The following is a 12,428-nucleotide window of genomic DNA, read 5'->3' as shown; positions in this document are numbered from 1 at the left end:
AGGTTATGCCCTCTGGTCTTAGCTTGAGCCGCAATTGGAAACATCTACTCTACATCTACTCTATCTAGGCCTTTCAATTTTCAGTAGTTATAATGATATCCTCCCCTCATTCTTCTAAACACCAGCAAGTACAAGTCCAGCATCATCAAACACTCCTCATATATTAACCATTACATTTCCAGGATCATTCTTGTAACCCTCCTCTGGACCCTCTTCAATGCCAGCACATCCTTTCTTAGATATGGGGCCCAAAACTGCTTACAGTACTTCAAATGTTATCTGACTATGCCTTATAAAACCTCAGCATTACATCCTTACTTTTATATTCTAGTTTTCTTGAAATTAATGCTAATATTGCAGTCACCTTCCTTACTGCTGACTCAACCTAAAGTTAACCTTTCAGAAATCCTGCACCGAGACCCCCTAGTCCTTTGCATTTTTGCAATTCATTCCCTGTTTAGAAAATGGTCAATGGTTTTATTCTTTTTACCGAAGTTCATGCCCATCTATTTTTCTATGCGGTATTCTATCATCCACTTTGCCATTCTCCTAATTTGCAAACTCCCTTCCTCTTCAACACTCCACCTATCTTTGTATTATCTGTAAACTTGGCTACAAAACCATCAATTCTATCTGAGCTTGCAATCAGAGGAATTGGAATTTGCAGTCAGTTGAGTTCAGAGTTTTCACCTGTGACCTTGCAGGATCATTGACACTCATCCAATCAGAGGGCTGAAGAGATTGATTTATAGATTTGGTGGGGCAGTAGAGGGATGTCATGCCATGGCCTATGTGGGTGTAGACTCTAGGCCAAGGGTTCCCAACCTTTTTTATGCCATTGACCAATACTATTAAGCAAGGGGTCCATGGAGCCCAGGATGGGAACACCTGCTCCACGCCAAGAGAATTGTGCAGTCACAACTACAAGGAGAATTGGGGCCTGTACACTATAAGGCTGATTACAGGACTGAATGGGATTGGAGGGAGTGAGTGGCAAATAATTAGGGTTGAGATTAATAGATGGATGGAGCACCATAGGATTACAGGTATGTATGGGACTTTCAGGAGTAGGACTTGGTCTGTTTCTGTGTTGTGGCAATCTCATGTCCAGGATGGAATTCATAACAACTTGGTCTAATTTCTCCTGCATGACTCCAAGAGAATCATGGCAAGGAGGTTTTGTAATTTGATGTGCAACTGACACAGTTGATCATGTCAGATGTACAAACTGGCAGATCCTGGTGTGCACTCAAAGATCTGAAGTGAACTGACTTGGAAATGCCATTGATGTGCTTCATTCCAAAGTAAGGCAATTATATGAAACAAGAGTATGATGTTGCAGTACAGATCCAATTCTCATCAAGTTCTATCAAGCAGGGATGAACGTCTAGGCAGTAATTTCCAACAGATGTTTTCTATTGCCCTTTGTTCACTTTGAGGAATAGCAACTTTAACAAATTACTTTGATTGTCTTAACACCTGAAGACAGTTTACTCAACAGACCAAAAATTAAAAACGGTGAACTTAGGATAGTACTAGGTGATCCAAGACTAGTGCTCAGGGCAGTACTGGGAATCCAAGACAAGTGAGTATCTGGTGGATATCATTCAGATAATTACAAATCAACTGCAATTCACAAACCTCATTTGCATCTACTAAATATGACTATTCTAAATCATCCATGAGAATTCTCGTTTTGTGATCTATTTTTTGTAAATAGGGGTGACTGCTGTTAAAGGCTGTGGGGTTAGCCAAGTTGCAGCAATCAAAAAATTAACAAAAAAAGTAAAAAGGAGCAAGTAGAACACAATGTCTTTGAAAAGGAAGTAGGAATTGGGACAGTAAATCAGTAAATGTGATGAAAACTCAAAAGTATTAGGGAAACAGATGTGTCCAGAGAAAAAGAACTATTTGAGTTCCACAAGCCACTTCATAAGCAGTTTATTTCAAATAGCCTTTCAATTCTCACTTAATTTTGCCTTTACTTTTCAACTAGCTGTCAAAGTTCTATTCTAATAGCTTGTCATAGGGAGCAATGCAAATTGTTTTTGAGCTTGAGAAATACTAGGAATATATACTTTCCTCCTTCACAAGATGGGGGGAATATGCTTGGAATCCATTAGCATTTTTAAGATGGCACTTGATCATTATCTGACTGATGGTAGGTAGGATTGAGAATTACAGAAGTGTTCAACAATATTGATAAACTTAATTTATTAGGAGAAGGAAGCTTATAAAAACAAGGACAAAGGGGAAACTTACTTAAGATGCAGCAATTTTGATGCAATCTTCTCAATGGAATTTTTTTTACATCTCTAATCTCTCCACTGACAACATAATTAAAAACTTCAGTGAAAGAAGAATAAGCCTACCAGAAACATTACTAAATTTTTTGGCTAAAGAGGAATGGTGCACTTGATCAGGTTATGCCCAAATCATTGCCCATCATACTTTGATTTTATTATCCAGTCACCTTTTTCCGTTGCCTCTTTCTCATCTCAAGTTTCTGATTGAGGTTCTGAGCAGCCAAAATCCATTGTGTTGACAACCTCCTGATGCGCTTTTTCATAAATATTAGAGACTCCTTTCCACTACCCATGAGTTCGAGAAGTTGTGTAAAGTCCTTCCGATGAAATGCCTGCTGCTAAAAAAGAAACATATGATCAATGTGAAATCACTAAAAAATAGTACAAAACAGCTTTCCTATAATTCCAATTAGGATTTGCTGAAGAAAGCCTTTCACAAATATAAACCTGTTCATTCAGGTAGCAAACCAATCTGTTTGACAGAATATGCTGGAAGAAGATATGATGTTATGACACATAACAGGATTTTGCCATTTCTTTGTACTTTTTTCACCTTCACCCAACAAGTTGTGACAGGAATTGTTATTATTTCCAAAAACATATTTAAGACGGCAGCTCTTAAGAGGATTAAGATATTAGTCCAATCACAGGTGAAGTACACCAAAGAAAGAAAATAATGCTGTCAAATCTCTGTAGAATGATACAAAGAATAAGGTGTTACAGCAATGAAAGTGGCTTGAAAGTAATGCTTTTACTGGATCAGGAGAGTTTAGGAAAAACTGTTCATTCTGACAGTTAACAAAGCAAAATAATAAAGGGAAATAAATAAATAAAACATTTGTTGAGATAGTTTTCTACATGATTCTGAAATGCTTGCATAAATACACCTTTAAAATTACTAAAAAACTAGATGTTATTGATAAATTTATTAAATATTTGAATTTAAAAAACACTGTCTCTTGCAAGGTAATTAGGTATAAAGCATTTCAGAAAAATTCCCTAAATTACAATATGACTTTTTCAGTTCTTGAAGTTACTTTCTTGCAATCAAATGTTATGTTAGAATTATTTTAATATGCACAATATATGGGGCAACACTCATTTCTTCCATATAAATCCAGATATGTAACTTGGTAGATCAATTGACTCCAGTTGAAAGCAGGTGTGTACAAGACAAAAGCAATCTTGCAACACTTTGAGATGTGAGGTAAACTGGCATTGGATTAGTGAATAGTGATGCATGTGTTGGGGGCATGAGTGAGTGACATTTAAAGTGATTTTTAATGTTATCTACAACTCTGGATCCAATTTTTATGGCAAGGTTCTTTCCAAATGCACCTTGGCACATGAATCATGAACATTATGAATGATGGGTACAATGAACAGTGTTAATTTGCAGAACACTATAGAACACAAAAATTGATGAACTTTCATGTTTTTACTGCCAAAAATGTACTTCCTGACCCTATCCACTTAAAAATTATATCATATATCCTTTCTCTCAGTATATTTGACTTAGTAAGTTAAATTTAAACCTACAAATAAAGGGATGCTATATTCCTGTCAATTTCCTTTCAACAGAGTAAACAAGTTAGAGCTCAGAGTTAGCGCAAATCAAATTAGCAACTATATTTCATTTATATCTTTCCTAAGATTATTCCCAGGCATATTGCTTGCTTTATCAACTTAGTCAAAGACCATTCTTATTTAAAGAAGGAATGGTAGCGATGTTGTGAAAATTCAGTCTGCTGTTAATGAGAAATGGTGGACATTATACTATAAATTGCTCTCACGAGATGAAACCATCTGATTCTGATAAAGCTAATGATTATCATTTTGGTTAAGCCAACATCTTTGCTCATTTACTGGTTATAATTCTGTAAAGAGACCGAATCACGGGATACATTATTCAGAGGATCTTTATCCATAAGTGACACAGGCATTAATTTTGTGTCCTTTTAATCATGATAATTGGACAGCAAATTAGCTCCAAAGTTTGCATCTTAAAGTTCATAAGGCCTACTTATATAAATGCTTTGAACTCTGTCTGCATTGTCTAGGTGCACCCCTTGGGGAACTGTGACGGCATCCTCTTGAATGTTGCTTGGAAAATTAAATGACACAGACACTTAACAGTAAAGAGATTTAAATTTTGAGCACATCAGCCAACTTCAAGGGTAGTATGGTAGTTTGAATTACTCAGACCATAAGCAAAAAAATTCAAGCAAAGGTAATATTGCAGAAGATATCAGAGAAGAGATTTGTTTGGCTGGCTCAGCCTTCTAGACTGATTTTCTTCATCAAGTACACCTTCCGCATTATTCCTTAATCCCATCAGCATTCAAGATACTAATGATCTCTGTATAAAATAGTCTCTTGAGCATCTATGCCTTCAGGCATGGACATCCTAACAATTCACCCTTTCTGTGAAATAAAACACAGTAAAAAGTTGAAACTTTTACTGGCGATAAACACTTTAATAAAAAGGTAATGGAACACATTTACATAACTCCTGTGTCAGTCCTAATATTATAAGTACACATTCTTGGTGTCAGTTATAAAGCCATGGTTTTATCGCTCTCAATTCAAGGGAAATTATTCATTCATGGTGAATAGATATTGTGACCTGGAATTATAGATCTGCATTTTATTTCCCCTTGTATGCCTCCTTTCCATTGTGCCAGTGTGTTCTCACTTCATCAGTAAAGGAAGATGTTTTACTGTTTGGTTTCATACCTTCACCCAGTGGAGCAAACCAGTTAGTCCCATTCCCCCTCCCCATAGTTCTGAAAAATATTATCTCCCACAGTTGCCTATCAGCACATTCTGCCTGGGTTACTGGAGCTGTGGAGCAGAATTAATAGCTGTACCATCATACTACCCACAAATCGAAGGCAACAGCATTATGCATTTCAATAATATACTCATTCTAACTAAGAGGTTTTTTACTCAGAGAGTGGTTAGTGCGTGGAATGCACTGCCTGAGTCAGTGGTGGAGGCAGATACACTAGTGAAATTTAAGAGACTACTAGACAGGTATATGGAGGAATTTAAGGTGGGGGGGTGTTATATGGGAGGCAGGGTTTAAGGGTCGGCACAACAATGTGGGCCGAAGAGCCTGTACTGTGCTGTACTATTCTATGTTCTAAAAGTTACACCTTTTATTGAAACAATAAACATTAAGATACAGTAAAAGATAATAAAAAGTGATAGAAGTATTGCCCTAAATATGATAAAAATGCAAGGATAAAGCCAGAAAATGGTAGCACTCAGCATGAAGTGCAGCATCTATAGAGAGAAACACAGAGATAATATTTCACTCATCGTCAGATTCATTCTCCACCAATGCTTCCTGATGTGTAGAACATTTATAACTTTTCCTCTCTTTATTTCAGATTTACAACAAGTCTAGAATTACACTTTTGTATTATTGTGTCATGAAGACCCTTTCATTGCTCTGATTATAAACGTGTATAAGACAGAACAAACGCTCTTGCGACTGTATAGCAGGGTTTGATGTTCTTGCTTCTGCATGAAAACTAGCTCCCATGTGAGCTACAGTACCAAAACCTTCACAGATACCTCAGCACAAGCGCCACAAATCTTTATCAACATTGAGCAATGCTTGATTACCGTTCCTCCTATATTAGAACAAGAACTTGCAAGTTTATGAATACCTATAAAATATTCAGAAAGTAAACTGAATCTATCCAGTACCAATGATGCACAATATTGTGCTCATATAAACAGTACAAAGTCCGCCACATACACAAGCTATTTTTTTTCTTCAGTTAATTCTCTTTGTGATGATAATGAAACATTTAAATTGGCATGAATTAAAGAGGGAAAAGTGGTTTCCTCATGTGCTACCAGGTTCAAGCTTGATGGGCTTGCTTGAGTGGATCAAACCAATCTGAACAACTGCTCATGTGTGTTTCACTTATCTTTAGTTTAATGCAGGATTTTAGAAATGTGAGATGAATCCATTATGAATTCAATCCCAATACTGCAGCTCCATATAGGATTGACGCAATATTGAAACTGATGAATAATATTTGAAGCACAGCAAAGAAATGGGCATTTTATTTTTACAATTGTTACTTGTCACAGTTTCTAGATTGTGTTACGATTTCTGGTCCAGTCCTTCAAAAAACTACTGTGATATTTCATGTATCCCTATACTTCAAACTGATGAATTCAATTTTCAGCATCTTTCATTTGAGAATAAAAAAAAGGTTTGCAAGGTAACAATATGAATTGCTAACACAGCATATTTATTGTATTGAAATAATACTTCATGCTTGTCACTCGTATGTTAAAATATTGCTACACTGCACAAAAACATCAAAAACAAACCCATCATTTATTGTCGCAATGCAGAAATCTAACATCAGTACTTATCAGAGGATTCATAAATGACAGTGATATTAGATTATAAGAGAAATAATTGAATTTTATCAATTCAGATACATTTTAAGCTAAGATTCAAGAGTGAGTGAAAAATATCTCCAATGATTGTGTGACCTATTTTGTAGAGATATTTACATTTAATTATTATTTTTCTGTAAGACAGTATGCATTAAAATTTAAAAGCAAATCTTCCAGCAATTTCAAAAAGAATGCACTCATCATTATTTGTGATACTCAGACAAGTCAAGTTTAGCTGTTTTGGTTCACTAAGACTGTTGAATAATTTATTTGGAAGGAATTATGAAATATTTTTCTTTGCAGGGAAAGTCATACTACATCCTTCCACACTCATATCGAGAAGTTGACTGGATTATTAAAATAACCCTTGAGGCTACAGAATAAATGTAAATAGATTTTAGGCAAAAAGAATTCAATTCAAGTGCTACAAATAATGAAAATGTATACCCAGAATACAAAGGTTCGAGAGAAAGGCCAACAATCTATAAATCAATATTAAGTACAACAATGAGCAATCTATTACATTTAAATTTTAGAACAGTCTTCAATTTTGTTACTCATTTTTCTTTGACATGTATTTACTCAAATTCATCATTTTTATGCCCCATTTCCAAGTAATCCAGAATCTGCACATAATTTATATTCTTAAAACTGCATGAATAATTTTTGAGTTATTATTAAAATATGAACAGCAGCTCCATAGGAGACCACTGCCTTTCCAATGTTAGTGCTGACATCCACTTCAATATCCTTGTACTGTCAAAGAGAAGTCAGAGAGCTGTGGAGGTCAGGCACCAACCCATCTGATCCAGCTTCTGCCACTGGACACAGCATCAATAGGTTCAAGAAGGCAACATCTATTATTGAATATCCCTATCCTCAAGACCATGCCACCTTCTCATAGCTAGAGGAGGTACAGAAGTCTGAAGTCCCATAGCCACCAGGTTCAAGAATAGCAACTTCCCTTCAATCATTCATTTCTTCAACCAAACTGCACAACTTTAATTACCATCTCTATATTAGCACTATGACCATTTTTTATGGTTCTAATAGAGTTGTTTTGTGTATAATTTTGTAGAGTTTATGTACATAGTTTATGTTATTAATGCATGCTTTTCTTGTGAATATTGCGTATATGATGCTATGTGTGTATAATACTGCCGCAAGAATGTTTTCATTGCTGCTGAACCAAAGAAAGGTTCACTGATGAAAGCATAATAAAAGAGAAAAATGTAATGAAGGAGAAAGCCCAGGAAAGGAAGGACAATCAATAAATGACTCTTCACTGTCATCTTTATCTCTGGAAAAGCCTCAGTGTCTTCCCTCCTGACATCACAGCTAAAATGCAGTGGGGCCTGAGAATATCATTGGAAACCAATTTGTTTACTTAATGAAGGATGAATGCCCTATTTCTTGCCACTCAGAACAGCAAAATGAACTGAGATGAAAAGATTCTTGAACAACATTGGCAGCAGACAAGTCATTAACTGTGGTCCCGTCCAGGATTGAAAAGGTCCACAGTTTTAGAAGAAAATAGCTAACGTACTTCATTCTTTTTAAGAAAACAAGGTGGAACTTTTTGTTTTGCAAAATTGTGTTTTGAAAAGTCAGATGACAGGTCTCAAAATAGCGCTTGCCTGAATTAGTCATGCTATGTTCTGTTTTACTTTTGTTAAAAGCTGGTCTAAGCTTTCAAGGGGCTGCTATTCACCCAGTTTCATGGTACTGTTTTCTGATGGCATGCTAGTGAACGCCAACTCTGTGAATGAACAAATACTGTTTCAAGTGATTGAATATCTTTAAAGAGTTGACAGTCAATGCAGATTAGTAATAACTTCTCCTCCTTGCTGACAATCAACACAGGAGCACCTCAAGGATGTGTGCTTCGCCCACTGTCTACTCTGTCTTCATTCTAAAAGCCAGGAGGCATGGGATCCAGACAAACTTGGCTTTCCCACAAAAAGCAAAGGATGGTAGTAGAGTGGATTCTGTATCAAAGGGCCTGTACTATGTCTGTATTGTTTGTGCATTAAATATCTTACCTAAAATTCTGTTCTTTATGTTCATTCACCTCTAATAAGGGGGAAAATTTCCTGCAGTATTACCTTAATTATTTTATTTTCCTCCATTATGTAATCTCACTAACTCCTCTGTTCCAAGGAAAACAGATTAAACCTTTCCAGATTGTCCTTATAATTGAAACAGTTTTGCGTCCCTTAGAAAGGATGTGTTGAAACTGGAGAGGGTTCAAAAGAGGTTCATGAAAGTGATTCCAGGATTGAATGGCTTGTCATGTGAAGAGCATTTGATGGCTCTGGGCCTGTATTCACTAGAATTCAGAAGAATGAAGGGTGACCACATTGAAACCTATCGAATGATGAAAGGCCTTGATAGAGTGGATGACCAGAGGACACAACTTCAGAATAGAGGGGTGTCCTTTTAGAATGGAGATGAGGAGGAATTTCTTTAGCCACAATGTGGTGAATTTGTGGAATTCTTTGCCACAGGCAGCTGTGGAGGACAAGTCTTTATGTATATTTAGGCAGAGGTCGATAGATCCTTGACTGGTCAGGATGTGAAGGGATTTGGGGAGAAGGCAGGAGACTGGGGCTGAGAGGAAAATTGGATTAGCCATGATGAAAAGATGGAGCAGACTCGAAGGGCCAAATGGCCAAATTCTGTTCCTATATCTTATGGTTTTATAGAAACCCTCCATTCCAAGCAATATCCTGGTGAATCTTCTCTGCACCCTTCTCCAGTGTTATTACATCCTTCCTACATTGTGACCAGTGCTGAATCATTTGAGGTCTGATCAATATTTTATAAAGTTGAAGCAAAAACCATCCCACCACCATCAACACCCACCATGTATTTATTGCAACAACTAATGAAGGCAGGAATTCCATATGTTTTCTTAACCACTTTATCAGCCTGCACTGCCACCTTCAAGGACCTTTGGATTTCCATACTCTGTTCCTCAGTACTCCCTAGGATCATTATCCTTCATGGTTAAGCCCTAGTCTCACTGGTTCTCCAAAAGTGCATCTTCTCACATGCATCAGGATAATTTCACCATCACAATGATATCATTCTGTAGCTTAAGACTATACAGCACACCATCGGCAACACCACAAATCTTCATATCATCTGAAAAATTACTTATCATACCTCCTACAACAACATTCAAATTATAAGGTTCCAGTACAGACTTGTGTGAAACAGCATTTGTCACAGACATCCAATTGCAAAAATAACCCTCTATCATTAACCTCGGTTTCCTGTTGCTAGGCCAGTTTTGGTTGCTATTTGCCAATTTTCCCTGGATCCCATAGGCCCAAGACTTTTGAACTGCTTACCTGTGTGGGAATTTGTCGAAGGCCTTATTGAAACCTATGTAAACCACATCTGTGACAAAGGCCTCATCAAAATACTTCATAAACAGAATCAGCTTTATCACTGACATGTCATAAAATTTGTTACATAAATAATTAGCTCAAGAAAGGACCATGGGTTCCTGGTCTGTTCAGAAATTTGATGGTGGTGGAGAAGAAGTTGTTCCTTAAAATGTTAAGTATGTGGCTTTAGGCACCTGTACCTCCTCTTCAATGGTATTAATGACAAGACAGCAGATGCCAAATGGTGAGGGTTCCAAAGGAAGAAACACATCTCCTTGAGGCACCACCTCTTGAAAATGTCCTTGACGATTGGGGGGGGGGGGGGGCGGAGGGGTTGTGTCCATGACAGAGCTAGCTGAAAATACAACTCTCTGCAGCCTTTTTTGATCCTTCACATTGGAGACTCCATACAGGTCGTGAAGCGACCTGTCAGAACACACTCATCTGTACATCTGTAGAAAATTGCTAGAACCACTGATGACATACCAAACCTCTTCAAACTCTTAACAAAGTAAGCTATTGACATGCCTTCTCTTAGAAAGATGAAAGAATTGAGGGTTTTGTGGAACTGGCACTGAAGTCGAAGCTGAAGTAGATCATCCATGATCACATTGTTTTTGGGAGGGGGGAGGATATGTTTGAGGGGCCTGGTGGTATATTCCTGCTCCTATTTTCTTGTGTTCATGTGTGCGTTGTGTTCTTGTGCACAATTATACAGGTAAAATTTCACCAAAGTACAGCGCACATTCAAATCGCATTGAAATAGTTCTCAGGTCACATGCAGAAGCTTTGAAACAATGTTTGAGCCTTCAGCCTTCTGACTCCGATGCACACATGCTGCCACTCTCAAATCTGACAGTTTAGCATCTTCTATGACTGTACATCAATACAGAGGTAATTTACCAAAATCCTCACTACTGAGCGACTAGGTTGTGATACTGTCGCACATCATGAAATGACTGTCATCCAGTTCAAGATGGTTAAAACCACTGATGGAAGCCTCCATCTTCAAAGCTTTCCTACGTGTAACTTGCAGTGCTGTAGCTATTGAAAACTTTTCACTGCAAAGCAAATAGCTAGTTCAAAAACCACAAAATCCATAAGGAAAATACCAGTACAGGTTCCCCACAAAAAAATATACAAAGGGGATCAGAGCAGACAATTGGAATTGTCTTTATTTTATTTGAATGTAGAACATAGACAAATAAAAATATTAAAAGAACGTACCTCAGGATCCAAGCTAAGTCATAATTTCAGATTAAAATTAGACTTATAAGATCTTATTTAGGTCAGTAAAATTACAATAGACTGCTAAAGTGACCCTCAAGGCTTTCTGTCACAAAGAGATCCCTATACAATCAATCCTTTTATGTCAAAATCAGTCGACTAAATAAATGATTAATAAATCATTTTTTTTTCTTTTGCAACACAGAGTTTACATCGCTGATGGTCTGCTCCAATTGAACAAAGTGGTTTCGTGCATTATGCCAGGAATCCTAGACAACAAGCTCAGTATGAGATACATTCATCGTTATTAGCACTCTAAGTAAATCTAGATGAAGTTACATACGCAGCTGAATTGATAAAAACATTGCCAATCATTGCAGAATCCTTTTGTATTTCAGCCTTAGCATAATTTGCTATCTTATAGCACACATTATTATGGAGAATATTTTTGTGTTCATATTATTTATCAATGAACACCAGTTTATTTTCTTCAACAACGGTTGAAGAATAATTTCACTCTCTCAGCTGGAGCTTCAGCCAATAGTAATGTTTACCATCTATTTGGTTACAGGCTCACTACATCTTTCAACTGAGTGAAATTAATGATGAAAAATAAAATTGCAGCATAGCATGCTCTCGAATTTAAAACAGTATGCATAATTAGAAGTACCTTATTCCAAGAAATAGGTTTTGCAGGGTGTGAAGAAGAGATTCTCAAAAATGATAGCAGGGATTGAGCAGGGATGTAGATAATAACAGTGAGCCATTAGAGAAAACACAGCAGCTTTCATTAGAATGTTAAAGTTAAGAGGAAATTTGATAATGTTCTCCCAAAGAAAAGGAGTTCTTTTTTCCCAAATGTTCCCTCTGTTGATGAGTCAGTGATAGAATAACATATATTTAAGATAATCCAAAAGTAAATAGGTTTGATTTTAGTTTACACAGAAGGTTATCTTTATGAAACATTGCAGCACAAGCTCTTCACTGAATGTCTCTCCAATTCACCACTTCCTCCTTTTGAAATTCACATTGCCTTCACTCCCCAAGAGCATCTCTTTAAAATCTGAACCAT

The 12,428-nt window shown here is 36.8% G+C and overlaps 1 protein-coding gene across 3 annotated transcripts in view; it reads right to left on the bottom strand.

Moving 5' to 3' along the window:
• The window catches only part of LOC140714637 (alpha-1,6-mannosylglycoprotein 6-beta-N-acetylglucosaminyltransferase B), an 888,843-nt gene that overhangs the window by 320,198 nt on the left and 556,217 nt on the right, over positions 1-12,428 (bottom strand). For 2 of the 3 annotated variants that reach the window (XM_073026014.1, XM_073026015.1), the window contains exon 7: positions 2,474-2,644. In XM_073026014.1, coding sequence (XP_072882115.1) covers positions 2,474-2,644 — 171 coding nt within the window. The remainder of the gene's footprint in view (positions 1-2,473; positions 2,645-12,428) is intronic. The other variant, XM_073026016.1, reaches the window with a different exon arrangement.

The sequence above is a fragment of the Hemitrygon akajei genome, chromosome 22 (assembly GCF_048418815.1).
Source record: "Hemitrygon akajei chromosome 22, sHemAka1.3, whole genome shotgun sequence".
NCBI classification, from domain to species: Eukaryota; Metazoa; Chordata; class Chondrichthyes; order Myliobatiformes; family Dasyatidae; genus Hemitrygon; species Hemitrygon akajei.
This window is presented reverse-complemented; position numbering and strand designations above follow the sequence as displayed.